The following is a 16,848-nucleotide window of genomic DNA, read 5'->3' as shown; positions in this document are numbered from 1 at the left end:
CACATAACTCAAAAGAAGAACAGATACATGAAACGCATGAAGCAGTGTGAATAATAAGGAAGCATATTTTAGAGTGATACAAATGTCTATAAAACATTCTTGCGAGATTTTGTGAAGTAACATCGTAGTTTGTTGTTCCGCTCGGTAATCTACCACTTTTGTCTTTACTTGATGTCACACATGCGACTGAAAGCATGTAGAAGTTCTCCACATCCACAAAGGCAATAATTTCATAAAGGACTGCACATACAATATACATCTAATCGACAAAGTATGTAACTACATTTTCTATACGCAGTTGCTTATTTTGAACTGTGTAGCTTACTAATATATGTTTATCTCTTGCTCTCTAAATGCGATTAAACGGACCTCATGTGGCTCACGTTGCTGTGAAGCGTGGTGTTGGAGCAATAGTTGCTCACTTTATGGACTGACCGTTAGATTAATATACATTACAATTGGCAATCATAACTTTTGAATGTAGTTACGAGCTTCATTTGGTGCATTTGAAGGGCTAAAATACCATTAAACAACGCATACATAGTTAATTGATTCATTTTGTGCGTTTTAAGGGATTGAATGAGATTAAACAACGCAACAATAAATTTATAATGTATGATAATTGACTGAGATTATATTTTTCATAAAGTTATATAATTATTATGGTTTTATACATTAGCTGTTCATTATGATTTTTGTATTTATTATTAGGAACCATGCATAAAAAAACACCATTAATATCATTATTATTGTGATTTTTGTTTTTATAATATCAGTATTACTGTTTTATGCATTGGCTGTTCACCAATAATTAAGATTTTTTTTGTTATGTATTCATTGTCAGGGATCATGCATAAAAAAAGATCTCACAATTAAAAAGATGCTTTAGCTACTAGCCATTTTCCATCTGCAGATGCATTTGCTTTGACATAAAACTTATTTTATGCCATGTAGAACTTACTTTGATATGCAGCTTTATACAGTATGATTGGTCTTTTCTAAATATGTGCTCACATTACAAAGTGTGCAGAGTTTGCTAGATTAAAGTAGCAACACATCTTACCCTTCTACCTTACTGCTTTGTGTGTGTGTGTGTCTACAGCCTCTGGCTTGCCATGGGTTTAACTAAGCAGTACCTGCGCTATGTGTCGAGTGCTGTATTTGGAGTGATCGGCAATCAGAAGGCCAACATCGCGTTCGTGACCCTCAGGGGAGGTGAGAAGGGCCGATATGTGGCTGTGGGAGCCTGTGAGCATGTGTTCATATGGGATGTCCGCAAAGCTGAGAAGGTACTGGCTTTAAATGGTTTAGAAGATTGCTAAGTACATTACATTCTCTCGTCAGTTTATACAAACTCATATATGTTGTATTTGTTGAACTCACCCCTTTCAATTCTCAGGTTCTTATACTTGAAGGTAAAAAGCATGAGGTGACATACCTGTGTCCTTCTCCTGATGGTGTCCACATAGCTGTGGGTTATGAGGATGGAGGCGTGCGCATCTTTAGTCTGCTTAACGGTGAAAGCAACATCTCCTTCAGTGGACACAAATCAGCTGTCTCAGTTATTAGATATGATGCACTTGGTGCTCGACTCGTCACCGGATCCAGAGTAAGACTACAGTTCGTTTTACAACAGTTTTTTTTTTTCCAAGCAAATTTTCAATTCTTCTTCAAGTTAGAATAATTTTCGTTTCTACAAACTGAAATCATTGTGATTGTGTGGGATATCATCAATGAGTGTGGTCTGTACAGACTCAAAGGACACAAGGATGCAATCACACAAATTTTGTTTTTGGAGAGCAAAAACCTGTTGATTACAAGGTAAATCCGTCTTTATATTTTATTGGAACGAATTTAACACTTGAAAATACTCATATTTTATACATTTATACACATCATTTACCGGAATATAAGTAGCTTTTTCACCATCTGAAATGTGCTGTGACATTAAAAATAAAATTAACATCAGAAACACAAATGATTTGATTTTGGCCATAAGTGAGAGGTACATGAGGCCAAGTTTCCCACGTGCCAGTGGTTTCAGTTTCACTTTAAATCAATGTGTTTAGGCTCTATGTATATATTTATAATAAACATTGTTTACTATGAATGGCACAATAATTTAATATTTCTCACTACTGCTGTTCTGCACTAAATACTGTTAAATTTAAAGGATTTGAGTGAGGGGAACCAAAATAGTTTGTAATTTTTGTAAACATTTCATTTTATTTACGGTATTTTACATATGTTTCCTCAGTTCCAAGGACAGTTTTGTGAAGTGGTGGGACTTGGACACACAGCATTGTTTCAAGACCATGGTGGGGCATCGCACTGAGGTAAATAGGTTCATTTTACACTGTTGAGACTGTCTTGATCTTTCTGAAATATATTACACAACAATTTAAATGCATGCTCTTGCTGCTTTGGTATGTCCACATAAATGAATGTACTGTAAATGATTAGGGAGTTTACTGTAAATGACCTGAGGTTAGGTGGCATTTGATATTGTAAAAAAAAATCATAAGGTGTTCTTATAATTTACTTTTGGACAATGAGCACTATCCAAATGTCTATTAGTGTTGTAATTAGGGTTGGGAACCGAGAACCGGTTCTTATTCAGAACCGGTTCTGTTTTTTGAAAAGAACCGGAACCGTGAGCAATTTCTAAGTGTCGGTTCCAAAAACTGTTCTGGTGCAACATGTGACCAAGCGCTGTGAGCAGCCTTGCGCTGGTGTTCTGACGATTCAGCGTTTCCTGTAAAGGATGTCACAAACCAAATAACAGAAACGTCAACCTGCCTCTTTAATTACTGAGCACATTTTTTCTAATGACGCACACTCCACAGACACACGCGCCGCGTCATGTCTTTAACTGCCGAATACATGTTTCCTACGACTGTACTGCACTCGCGCCTTTGATAACTGTGCACGTCATTTTGTCTGACTGTACATGTACCGGCAGCGTGCACCAACTGCCGCCACAAAATTACATTATATTTGTCCCATATTGTTATTAATATACATACTGACTTCAACTTGAACCACTAAATAAATAGACTGCTATTGTTATGTAAGTATGAGGGTTAGATTATTTAGTGTACAGGTCATTTCAAGAGTGATAAACAAAGTGATAGAAAATATTTATTTTCATGCATTTTAAATGTTTAAAAATGTGGAAACCACTCATTGCATCACAGCATCTCCTGACTGCATTATTATTTGTAAAACAGGGGCTTTATGGAGTGTGTGTATACATAGTTATAAGTATAACAGTTTATATTTCATTAATTTAGGGAAATGAACAAGTGTCTTAGTCCTCAAGGGACTATTTGGCCAACCTTATTCCTGCTTGAAAAGCAAAATGTTATTGATAGTGTAAAAAACATCATTTTTGAAGCACATGCTGATTGATGGACTTTCATTACTCAACATTACTTACTACCTTCCGGCAACACTACATTCAATGAAGGTAAAATAGTAAAAAAACATAATAATGGTTTATTTAAATGGAATCGGAACCAGAAAATTTGTATACTGTAATATATATTGAATTTTGACATTGACAACCTTTAAATTAAGTTGACAGTAAGTAATAAACAGTATTGAGTATTGAGTATTTGAGTATTGTGCATTTTTCCTTACCACTATTTTTTTTAATAGTTGTTTAATGATTTTAATGGAACCGGAACCAGAAAATTTCTAACGATTCCCAACCCTAGTTGTAATACAGTGCAACATTATCCAATCTCTGTAGGTATGGGGGATGGTCATGTTGAACAAGGAGAGAAGGTTGCTTACAGGGTCTGCTGACAGTGAGCTCAGAGCCTGGGACATTCAGTACATTGAGGAGGTAAGGCAATATCTCTCATGCTGTGCCAAATGGTTACATTGTAGGCTGAATTACATTCCAATACAGTCTTGAATGTGATCTTTCGTCTCTTATATAGAGAATTGAAACTGATTTCATGTATTCAGAATGACTTTAAAGTTTCTTCACAGGGTAAGGAAGTGGGGGAGCCACAGGAAAAGAAAGTCAGAACTCTTCTTGAGAACGAGGAGGAAGATGAGGAAGGACTTGATGAAGAGCCAGAAGAAGTAATATTTCTTCCAGTATTCTCTCCAGTGCACCCTGTTCATTTAATTAATGTATTCAATACAGTACACTTCACTTAGGGTTTCCTTTAAATGTTCATCAAAGATCTGATTTCTGTCTACAGCGAATTCTCAGCTGTAAGAAAGCTGGTTCTGTTCTGAGGGAAGCCAGAGACAGGGTTGTGTCCTTGGTCACAGACGCCAAAGCTAAAGTGCTAGCATGCCATGTAAGTATGGTTCTCTTGTGTATACTAGTGTTTTGCAAAAACTAACATCCTTCTGAAAAAGGGTTTCACTCTTATTAGCTTGGTCGGTAATGTTGAGAAGTACCTAATTAAAAGTAGCTATGCAATAAGGCAAAACATTTTTTTTAAATCTTTTAACAGGGTCTGGATGCTACGCTTGAAGTCTTTACTGTACTATCTGAGGAGGAGGTCCAGAAAAAAATGGACAGAAAACTGAAGAAAGCCAAGAAAAAAGCAAAGTGTGTGAGACTTCTGTTTTGAAATGTGAAGTTGTTGCTCTAAGCTTTTCTGATATTCTGATGAACTGTTATGTTATGCAGGTCTCAAGGAGGAGGAGAGGATGTACCAGAACCTGTAGTGGAGAGAAAGTTGAAAGATGAGATCCAAAAGCTGGCAAACATAAAGGCGTCATCCAAGATCAGGTCAGAGAGTACTTCTGCATGCAGTTATAGTCCCCTTGTGTGTGTTACTGGTATTTAGTATAGATGGTAATGTTTTTTTCATCTACAGATCGATGGACTGCCTTGCGGTTCCTAACGGAGAGATGAAGCTTGCTCTTCTTCTGCAGAATAACACAGTGGAGACATATACATTGAAGACTTCAGAGAAGAATCCTACTGGCACTAAAACCTCTCGCCTCACACTGAGCGGTCATCGTACAGACGTCAGAACTCTGGCCTTCAGCTCAGATAACATAGCCATCCTCTCTGCCTCTGGAGAGACCGTCAAAGTGTGGAACAGGTGAGTGTGATGATGACAAATGTTTCAATTTATTTGCGTGGGTTCATAGATTTTGATTCCTTAACAACAAGTATCTTCTTTTGTCAGGTCCACCTTGCAGGTCATTCGTACCATGGGATGTGAATATGCTCTCTGCTCATTATTTGTTCCTGGAGACAGACAGATTATCTTAGGAACAAAGGTATATAACTCTTCACTTCTCAGTCGTCAATCAATTAATTCTGCAACTTCATGTCTTCACTTTATTACATAACCTGCATGACAACATTGCAAAAAAAAAAGCCATGTTTAGAAGCCATATGTAAGATTGGTGTGAGGAACAATTTTGTGCATATTTTCAAGTTTTATTTTAGCACTAACAGTAGTATTTATTAATATTTTGAATTAGATTTTTTTTTAAGTTTTCATTTAATTTTTTTTTTTTTTTTGTCATTTTTATTATTTTTTCATTTTTGTTTTAGTACTGATATTTAAACTAAACTAGTTGTGTAAAGAGACACTGTGCCACATTGGCTGTAATTGACATTAAAAATGCCATTAGTTCTGGTCTGTCTTGTAACCGAACATGAGCCACCAACTTTGAAAATGCATGAATGAGATTTGAATGAGACATTTCCTGGATGCTAATTAAGATCCTGAAAGACTATGTGTTGTTTAATTTTTGGTAATTAAGTTTTTTAATGTTATTATTTTATTTTTTTTTTTTTTTTTGTTATTTTTGTTAGTTTTATCTTTTTTTGCTTTATTTTTGAAGCCTTCTAGAGACGACTGATGCCCATGTTGGAGCTCTTTGGTCCATGTGTCTCGCTCCTGACCAGGTATAATATCAATCTCTCTGTTGAATGACAAAGAGTTCTCATCCCTACAAAACACCATTCCTGACTCTGTTCCAAAGACTTTGTAAGCTGTCAGCAAGGATTTTAGCTTTATGTGAACATATTTGACTCTTGATTTGTGTGTGTTAATGCAGAGAGGGATTGTAACGGGTGGTGCTGACAAGACTGTGAAATTCTGGGACTTTGAGCTCATAAAGGATCAGGACTCTGGGAAGAACAAGTGAGTTATTATCTGTGATCAGGAACCATGGCTCTCTCATCCAGATTTCTCCATCTCTTCATCTCTACTTGGCTTTAATGTATTATTGCTTTGTGTAATCCACAGGAGACTGACGGTGAAGCACACACGCACCCTGCAGCTAGATGAGGACGTGCTGTGTGTGCGCTTCAGTCCTGACCAGAGATTGCTGGCTGTCTCTCTTCTTGACTGTACGGTCAAGATCTTTTACACAGACACGCTAAAGGTGAACCACAAGCACAGCATACAGCATTACAATACTTTTCTCATACCACAACACATGGTATCTCTTGTATGTTAAATACATACATAAATTCAGTGCTTTGTAAAAAAAAAAAAAAAAAAAATGTTAATAGTGTCCAACAAAAAAAACACTGTTATACTCAAATTACATTTACTGAGAGATATTTTACCACCAATAAACATCCTGACACTATATGCAGACAGGCCCAGTTTATATCAACATCCATCTTGGATGATCTGACCATGTTAGCTGAGACCAACTGCATTTGTTTTATTGAAGAATAACATATGTCTCAAATGTAGCTCCAGACCTATGAACTCATACATCACGTGTTAGTGTGTCATGTTGATCAAGTGCAAACAATAAAGAAAAAATGTTGCTCAGCATAAATCATGTGACGAGATTCTTAATAATTCAGTCATTTTCTTATTTATAATTATAATTTAATTGTTTAAATTATTTACCACTTTTAAATGTTACGTTACAAACCCGATTCCAAAAAAGTTGGGACACTGTACAAATTGTGAGTAAAAAAGGATTAGGATAATTTACAAATCTCATAAACTTATATTGTATTCACAATAGAATATAGATAACATCAAATGTTGAAAGTGAGACATTTTGAAATGTCATGCCAAATATTGGCTAATTTTGGATTTCATGAGAGCTACACATTCCAAAAAAGTTGGGACAGGTAGCAATAAGAGGCCGGAAAAGTTAAATGTACATATAAGGAACAGCTGGAGGACCAATTTGCAACTTATTAGGTAAATTGGCAACATGATTGGGTATAAAAAGAGCCTCTCAGAGTGGCAGTGTCTCTCAGAAGTCAAGATGGGCAGAGGATCACCAATTCCCCCAATGCTGCGGCGAAAGATAGTGGAGCGATATCAGAAAGGAGTTTCTCAGAGAAAAATTGCAAAGAGTTTGAAGTTATCATCATCTACAGTGCATAATATCATCCAAAGATTCAGAGAATCTGGAACAATCTCGGTGCGTAAGGGCCAAGGCCGGAAAACCATACTGGATGCCCATGATCTTCGGGCCTTAGACGGCACTGCATCACATACAGGAATGCTACTGTAATGGAAATGACAACATGGGCTCAGGAATACTTCCAGAAAACATTGTTGGTGAACACAATCCACCGTTCCATTCACTGTTGCCGGCTAAAACTCTATAGGTCAAAAAAGAAGCCATATCTAAACATGATCCAGAAGCGCAGGCGTTTTCTCTGGGACAAGGGTCATTTAAAATGGACTGTTGCAAAGTGGAAAACTGTTCTGTGGTCAGACGAATCAAAATTTGAAGTTCTTTTTGGAAAACTGGGATGCCATGTCATCCGGACTAAAGAAGACAAGGACAACCCAAGTTGTTATCAGCGCTCAGTTCAGAAGCCTGCATCTCTGATGGTATGGGGTTGCATGAGTGCGTGTGGCATGGGCAGCTTACACATCTGGAAAGGCACCATCAATGCTGAAAGGTATATCCAAGTTCTAGAACAACATATGCTCCCATCCAGACATTGTTTCTTTCAGGGAAGACCTTGCATTTTCCAACATGACAATGCCAGACCACATACTGCATTAATTACAAACTCATGGCTGCGTAGAAGAAAGATCCGGGTACCTGAAATGGCCAGCCTGCAGTCCAGATCTTTCACCCATAGAAAACATTTGGCGCATCGTAAAGAGGAAGATGCGACAAAGAAGACCTAAGACAGTTGAGCAACTAGAAGCCTGTATTGGACAAGAATGGGGCAACATTCCTATTCCTAAACTTGAGCAACTTGTCTCCTCAGTCCCCAGACGTTTGCAGACTGTTATAAAAAGAAGAGGAGATGCCACACAGTGGTAAACATGGCCTTGTCCCAACTTTTTTGAGATGTGTTGATCCCATGAAATTTAAAATCAACTTATTTTTCCATTAAAATGATACATTTTCTCAGTTTAAACATTCGATATGTCATCTATGTTGTATTCTGAATAAAATATTCAAATTTGAAACTTCCAGATCATTGCATTCTGTTTTTATTCACAATTTGTACAGTGTCCCAACTTTTTGGAATCGGGTTTTTTTTTTTTTGTTAATAATTGTGAAATAATTGTTTAAAATGGTCATTATTTTTAAACCTTCTTTTGTATAATTTTTTTTAAAGAAAATTACTTACCCAATTCCCAAATCCATCTGCAGTATTCTCATACTTGTGGAAAAGGATATTTAAAATGTGCCCTATTGAACTTTGTATTTCATTTATATTTCATAAATATTATACAAACTATAAATGGGGCCACAGAAATATGTCAGCACATTATAAATAACCAATCACCACTCATGTAATATGACATCATCATGCCTAATGCCCAACTCTACCCAAAAACCAGCAGTTCTTTACGGGACAGATGTGAGAGCTGCAGAATAATAAGAGATTTGCTCTCTGTCTCAACTTCCTCTAGTTCTTCCTGTCACTGTATGGACACAAGCTGCCTGTTCTATGCCTGGACATTTCACATGTAAGTGCTCTGGCATATTCGTCTATTTCTTCCTGTTATTCTGATGAATGGCGTAATTGTTTTGCAATGTTGTGGGTTTCTGTGTGTGTTCTGCAGGACAGCGCTTTAATAGGCACAGGCTCAGCAGACAGAAATGTGAAGATTTGGGGTTTGGACTTCGGAGACTGTCATCGCTCTATGTTTGCACATGACGACAGGTGATAAAAACACTGCTGTTCTCTGTCACATTACCTGTACGCTTTTTAGTTATATTGTTATTGAAAGTTATACCGGTTGATGACAAGTATAGTGATTTCATTGTTCGGTCAGGTGCCACCTACCTATGGTGTTGACATCCCTCCAGCGCCTGTGAGTTGTATCAGCCCAGATGGTCATTATTTGTCATCCACTGTTTTTTCCTTGTTGTCTTTCCGCTCTAGTGTCATGTTTCTTCAGTTTGTCCCTAAAACCCATCTGTTCTTCACTGCGGGAAAGGACAGAAAGATCAAGCAGTGGGATGCTGATAAGTTTGAGCACATCCAGACGTTGGAGGTGAACTTCTCTGATAGTTGGACTGTTTTCAATAGGCATTTTTCCATAGCCGGAATGAGTTTTCCAAAGGTCGCTAAGGTGGAAGTAGTTGTTATATTGAAAGGATTAGAGTTATAATAAGAGCCCAGTCAATATGCAGCAGAGGCTGATTGCATTACGTAAGCCGAAGTCTGCTTTTGTTTAAGCCCTGATCAATGTAATCAAAGACAAAGATATATTGGAACTGTTGCATTATTGCAGAGTGCAGGCCCTCTTATAGCCTTGACTGTGTTTTTGAACTTTGACCCTTGGATGTTCCTCAGGGTCATCATCGTGAGGTCTGGTGCCTGGCCATCAGCCCCAATGGAGACCACATTGTCTCCTCGTCTCATGATAAGTCCCTCAGGCTTTGGGAGAGAACGAGGGAGCCCATCATCCTGGAGGAGGAGAAGGAGATGGTGAGTGCTTGGTTTTTCAGCAGAATGTCACGCAGCAGAAAAAGGGGTTTGATGGTATTAATTAACTTAATTAATATCTGGTTAATGCTTTAGTATAGAGACCAGTTCTCACTATCAACTAGTTGCTTATAAGCATGCCTATTTTTAACATACTTATAAAGCACATATTCTGCATGAGCATATTCTACATCCCTTGATCCCTAATACCTAAACTTAACAACTTCCTTACTAACTATTAATAAGCAGCAAATTAGGAGTTTATTAAGGCAAAAGTCAGTTATTGGTTTGTTAATAGTGAGAATTGGACCTTAAAATAAAGTTGGACCAATATCTGATCATGTCGTAATTATGCAAGTTAATTTGTAGCTATTTTACATTGGCTTCAAATTAATGCACAATATTTTACACAAAAATTGTTGTTGGTTGGTGTTTTTATTTTTTTAAAAGAAGCATTTTATTCATACGAAAGTTGCATTTATTTGTTCAAAAATACAGTAAAATTGTTATATTGTGAAATATTCTTAGAGTTTTAAAATAACTGTTTTCTATTTTAATGTATTTTAAAATATAGGTTGCCTGGCAAAGCTGAATTTGAAAAACGAATTAGCTGAAGTCCCTTTCTTTTTTAAATGATTGGTCACAAGATTATTAAAAAATAGGTTACTACATGGTTATATAATATGTAAAACATTTTGGGGTTGAAAAGAAGAAACTTAATTGGTATTTTCATTTATTCTACCAATAAACCCAAGTATATCATTATTTATAAGTACAAACATCTACTGTGTACATTTGCTGACTTGTCTCAATGTTGTTCCCAGGAAAGGGAAGCAGAATTTGAGGAGTCATTGGCTAAAGGTGATGAACCTGTGGTACGTGGTTCTCTTAAACCCTAGAGATCAGTTATGTCTCTTTATGTCTTTGTGTGTTCTCAGTGTTTCCTCATGTCTCACAGGTCCCTGGAGAGACTAAAGGAGAGGCAGAGCCTGCTGGGAAGAAGACCATTGAGACAGTGAAAGCTGTGAGTCTGCAGAACTGTACAGATGAAGAGCTCTTCTCCTTTATTTTCAGTAATGGAGAAATGACACTTGTGTTCTGTTTCTGTAGGCTGAGCGAATAATGGAGGCTGTTGAGCTGTATAGAGAGGAAAGTGAAAAGCTGGAGGAGCACAGTGCCGCTTGCAAGGCAGTGGGGAAGGAGGTATGATGTTTTCTAGACACTCAAAGCCCATTAAGAGAGGCAACACAACATTTGATTGACGTTCTCTTTTTGTCTGCACATAATTAGGACTGGAGCTTGAAGAGTTCACACAATATGGATTTATATCTAATGATGATGGTGCTTTACTTAGACCCTTCTTTGTTTGTCTTTTTTGCAGTTACCACCCCCTAAGATGAACCCCATCCTTGTGGCTTTTGGAAATATCTCGGTGAGCATGTGTTTTAATTATTAGCACTGGGCTTGTTTGCTTATTATATTTGGTCAATAATTTAGGGCTGCACAATGTATCAGCACCATATCGGTTAATGGCCAAATTAGAGAATTTTTAAAGATATATCAGATTATATTATATATTTAATTATATTCAATATAGGGACCAATTTACACTATTAACTAGTTGCTTATTAGCATGCCTATTATTAACATATTGGCTGTTTACTAGTACTCAAGCACATATTCTGCATGAGCATATTCTACATCCCTAATCCTACCCCATACCTAAAGTTAACAACTACCTTACTATTAATAAGCATGAAATTAGGAGTCATGAGGCAATATTTTTGTTAATGGTTTGTTAATAATGAAAATTGGACCTTAAAATAAAGTGACCTGTTTAATTGTACATGCTTATTTCCTTTATTTTTATTAGTGCTGTCAAACAATTAATCGCATCAAAAAATAAAAGTTTTTGTTTGCATAATATGTTTGTGTGCTGTGTATATTTATTATTTATATATACATACATGCATGTGAATATTCCCGAAAAATATGTTTATTTATAAATTATATGAATATAAATATAGATGTAAATACATGTATATATTTTCAAAATATATAAATACACACACATAAAGTATATATTTTGAAAATATTTACATGTCTATATTTATATTCATATAATTTATATTTATAAATAAATATATTTAATATATAAACATAACATATTTTTCTGAAATATTCACATGCATGTGTGTATATTTATATATACACAATAAATATACACAGAACACACACAAATATTATCCAAACAAAAACTTTTATTTTGGATACGATTAATCGTTTGACAGCACTAATTTTTATATTTAGATTAATCTAATGCTGACATAAAGTTAATTTTTAAAAGCACTAAAAATTTAATAACGCTGTTAAATGTTATGATGCCTAAATTCTTGCAGCATTAAAAATAAAAAATTTTGTTGTTGTTTTTTTCTTTTTTTTCATGGAAGATAATTTTAATATTATCAAATATCAGCCTTAACAAAATTTTTATTTTACTATTGGCTGATTTTTATTCTAATACTCCACACTAAAAAGTGTGATTCATCAATCAAATTTACTAACACTTGCCATTGTATCTGCAGCCTTCTCGATATGTTCTAGAAGTAATAAAGAAGGTTCGGTCCAGGTAAGAGCTCTTTCTCAACCCAGCCAAAAGCATTCAAACTCATATATTTCCCATCTGTTATGTACCGTTATGTTTTATGGGTCAGTCTGATTCTCAGCTCTGTTTTTCTCTTCAGTGAGCTGGAAGTGTCTCTGCTGGTGCTGCCGTTTCCTTATGTCCCGGATCTGCTGAAGCTCTTCAATGGTTATGTACAGCAGGGCCTGGAGGTGGAGCTAGTGTGCCGCTGCCTCTTCTTCCTGCTCAGGTACTCATCTGTAGCTACTGCTTTAACATATTACATCATTTATGTTCATTTTACCATTTTGTTATTAATCTAGGCTAGGCTTTATTAGTGTTGAGGGGATTATTTGATTTGCTCCTGACTAACAGTCCTATCATTTATCATTTTCCTAGAGTTCACTTTGGTCAGATCACCAGTAATCAAATGTTACTGTCAGTCATTGACGAGTTAAGGACCAACACAATCTCTAAAGTGCGGGAGATCAGGGTGAGTTCTAGAAACAGGATGGATTTAACCACCAAGAACACATCTCTCATATGATCAGATTGTGTAAGCCTGTGTGTTCTCATTTACACGTGTTTTCAGGATGTCCTGGGTTTCAACAGCGCCGGTCTTCAGTTTCTGCAGCGTGAGATTGAGAGCAAAGAGGACGTGATGTTCTTTGCTGATGCCACAGACCGCTTTGAAGAGAAAAAGAGAAAGAGAAGGAAACGTGAAAGAGCAGTCCTTACAGTCACATGAAACTGTTATAACAGACTCCATTGGTTTGTGCTTTTACAATCCTGAAGATGCATCATGGTGATGTTTTTATAAGTTGATGTGTCATTTGTACCTGTCTAAAGTCCATAAAGGTAAATTTCTCCAAAAATCAACTTACTGAAGCTACTTTGTTTTTTTTTTTATATAATATTAATGTGTGTGTGTGTGTGTTTGAATAGAGATTCCAAGGTGCAAAAAACCCTATTTGTCATTTTTTAAAACCAAAACTTTTTTTAAGAAACACATTCTATGAAACCATGTTAAGTAAATCTGGACTGTTTTAAGAAACATTTTTCAATGTAATTTTTTTTTTTCATGTAAGGACAAAATTTAGGCTTCCTGGCAGGTTAATACAAGTGCTGCTACTGGCAAAAGTGAAGAAGCAACACCACCAAGGAAAAGCAGTGCTGTTTTATAATGAAATATTTCATGCACATAATATGATGTCCTGTCATTGAACCTCAAATAAAAAACGACATTATCTTAAGTGAATGCAATGGATGAATATAGAGAAGTTTGACTGAATTAGGGTAATCTGGGACATTTTTGGAATTTGTTTGATTTTGAATTGGATAGGAGTGTTTATTGGATTTTTTGGCACTTTTTTGATTGTGATAGAGTGAGAAATGTATGTGTCACCCTACATTAATGACCATATGTTTTCTGTTATGCTTAATTTTGTGGAAAAGATGAAGAAGTGAGTCATCAAGACGGATTCTCAATCTCACTGATCTCTGCAAGCCTGTAAAAACACAAGAGCTTTCAATAGGGATGAAATAATTAAATGAGTTCAATCTTTCTGTATGGCTGAAGCTGTGTTGACCTGTTTTCAGCTGGTGGGAGATCCACGCTGATTTTACTGAGCTCATAACCTGGATTAAATTTACAGTTACAAGCCCATACGTACGTGGGATTCATAATTCACCACCTGGAAACTGATGCTGCTCATTTCAGTGAAATATTTCACTCCTATTTAGTGCTCCTCGGTCTTAACAGCGATTCTCACCAACCTCTCACACCTCATGTTCCTGCTGTGTGTTAACATCCTAATCATCAGTGTCTTGGAAATAATGAAACAAATCCCTTAAGACACTCCTTTTCAGACCTGTTCAATCTAACAGTAATGAAAAAAGCAAATGAAGTGTGTATTTATAAAGCCGTAAAAAGGCTTGCAGCATTTTATGAGACTGGTCTGGGTCTCGAAGCTATAAATGTCACACCTACCACCAATATTAAAAATTCCTCAGAAAAAGGTTGAAGTTAAACGCCTGAGAACATGTTCTGTGTTAATTCCCCTCGAACAGGATGAACTAATCAAACACAGCCGTGTTTTTATGGAAAAGCACATTAATTTAACCATGGCTACCACTGATAATGACTAGATTCAGTTTGGTGGAGACATCAGGCCTTCTCTCAGATGCATGAACCTATAACCTTTTAACCTCCTGCTTTAGTTGTAAACAGAACAAAATAATAGTGGTCTTGGTCTGAACCAATTTCAAAAACTACACAGCTGAGTCCAGAAATAATTTTGTTTTATATTGTGGCTGATATTTTTCATAGCAATAACAGAGCACTCATAACATGCACAGCATAGAGAGTGTGTATGAAATGTTTCTGACATCTCCACGGTTCCCCAACTCTTGAGTCATCGGGCAGATTTACTGATCTACTGCCCGCTTTTAACCTCAAAACATATTTCACCCCTTTATTACTTTTACTGGCCATCAGTGATTGTGTCACTTCTTAATAAAAATAATGACTGTAAAATGAGTGGGTGACTTTGTTTTGAGTTATTTTGATGTATGTGTCTCTCGATTTATCGCTATATCTCTTTTTATTTAAACATTACTTATTACAACACATATGGTGCTCCCCTGCCCACCCTTCAAGAACTGTATACATCCAGAGTGAGAAAAAGGGCTCAGAAAATCACTCTGGATCCCTCTCATCCAAGTTACCCCCTTTTTGAACTTTTGCCATCTGGCCGGCGCTTCAGAGCAGCAAATACCAGGACAGTCAGGCACAAGAACAGTTTCTTCCCCCAGGCAATCTACCTCATGAACAGTTAAATGTTCCCCACTTATGAAAAAATGTGCAATATTCTTATATTTATTTGTTACCCCTCCATCCAAGTACATTTCTGCATCTTACTCTATTCTAATCCATTGTCATCTATAGCACAACTGTTCATACAATTTATTTATCTGCAATTTGTTTTTTGTTTCTTTTGTTTTTTTTTTGTTGTTGTCGTCTCTGTGTACTGGAAGCTTATGTCACTAAAACAAATTCCTTGTATGCGTAAGCATACTTGGCAATAAAGCTCTTTCTGATTCTGATTCAGATAAACAATAACAAAGTACAAAAACATTGGCACAAATATTGGCATTTGATATTGGACAATAAAGCAGGGCAACATACTGTATAGAGCATATCCACAGTGGGATTGAAAACTGCATTTAGTGAAGAGATGGGGAAAATTGATGAAGTGTGTTTCAGTTGCCATTCGATATCTTTAACCAAGAAAGCTTTAGTAGAGGACAGCTTTGGTTCTTCAACCAATGGTTTCTTGGTCAAGAATTGGTCAAAATGAATCCTAGGTGAGACTGAAACTGACAATGCCTTGGAGCTGTTCAGGTGCTAACAATGGCCAGATTTATCAGCAACCTATTCTATTTATCTCAAATATGCTGCAACTAATGAGTAAAGATTAATACTCATTAATCCTCAGTGGTTCCCAAACACAGGGTCTGTTTTATTAAATGTTTAATTAATTCTGTTTAATTAAATATCCTAAAGATTAAAAAAAATAAAAAATAAAGAAGACCAATATCAAAAATAATATATATAACCAATTTATTTTGTTTAATTTGTTTTTCCCTACACTGCCAGGGTTTTGCTGGTGGGGGTGAAGGTAGAGAGTTCAGTTAAGATATGTATACAATGTGTAAATTGTATAAATTTAACAAATATATATTATTTAGTTACATATATTTTACTTTTCAATTAACGTTTTAATATGCTTTATGTTTAATTATCTGTGACCACTGGGTTAATGCATTATAAAGACGCTATACTCATGTCATGTGGAATTGCATTTGTGTGTAATAGTTGTTTTTAATGAAACTTTTCTGAGCTTTTAATGACTGTCCAACTTAACGTTTTCTCACAAATCTCAAGATCAGCGATTTTGAGTGGGTAAATGTAAGTGTTTTTTTATTATTATTATTATTATTTGATGTTTGTGCTCAATTCTGTTTTCTTTTTTAGAAACTTCTTTTGAATTATTAATTGTTAACTGATTTATCATTTGTAAGTAGCCTACCTGCAAACATCTCACTGAATGTAAAAAGATATAGATAACCACAAATCTTGATATCAGCCACCATCCATTTTGCTACTGAGATTTGTACGCTACACATACTTTCTCTCTGTATTTCTTCCTTGCTCGCATTTTCATTCCCTCACCTTCTTTATTTTTTGGTTTGTTCTATCAGTTCCAGCAGGCAACCACATTTCAGTGTTGAAAGTCAATTCAAACAGTCACCAGTGGATTCACTCCTACCATGAAAATGATTTCAAGCA

At 36.0% G+C, this 16,848-nt stretch overlaps 1 protein-coding gene across 1 annotated transcript; it reads left to right on the top strand.

Moving 5' to 3' along the window:
- Positions 1-16: 16 nt before the first annotated feature.
- On the top strand, positions 17-13,748 carry wdr3 (WD repeat domain 3). Its single transcript, XM_042731384.1, is given in 27 exon segments — positions 17-271; positions 1,103-1,289; positions 1,400-1,609; positions 1,676-1,821; positions 2,258-2,336; positions 3,755-3,850; positions 4,000-4,095; positions 4,218-4,319; positions 4,479-4,576; positions 4,658-4,759; positions 4,848-5,078; positions 5,166-5,259; positions 5,804-5,896; positions 6,049-6,134; positions 6,240-6,378; positions 8,853-8,909; positions 9,006-9,106; positions 9,329-9,440; positions 9,743-9,877; positions 10,699-10,749; positions 10,833-10,898; positions 10,985-11,077; positions 11,256-11,306; positions 12,460-12,503; positions 12,619-12,747; positions 12,897-12,990; positions 13,090-13,748. Coding segments are annotated over 26 exon segments (2,835 nt in total). The 5' UTR covers positions 17-271; positions 1,103-1,115; the 3' UTR covers positions 13,246-13,748.
- Positions 13,749-16,848: the final 3,100 nt, after the last annotated feature.

The sequence above is a fragment of the Cyprinus carpio genome, chromosome B9, assembly GCF_018340385.1.
Source record: "Cyprinus carpio isolate SPL01 chromosome B9, ASM1834038v1, whole genome shotgun sequence".
Taxonomy (NCBI): domain Eukaryota; kingdom Metazoa; phylum Chordata; class Actinopteri; order Cypriniformes; family Cyprinidae; genus Cyprinus; species Cyprinus carpio.
This window is presented reverse-complemented; position numbering and strand designations above follow the sequence as displayed.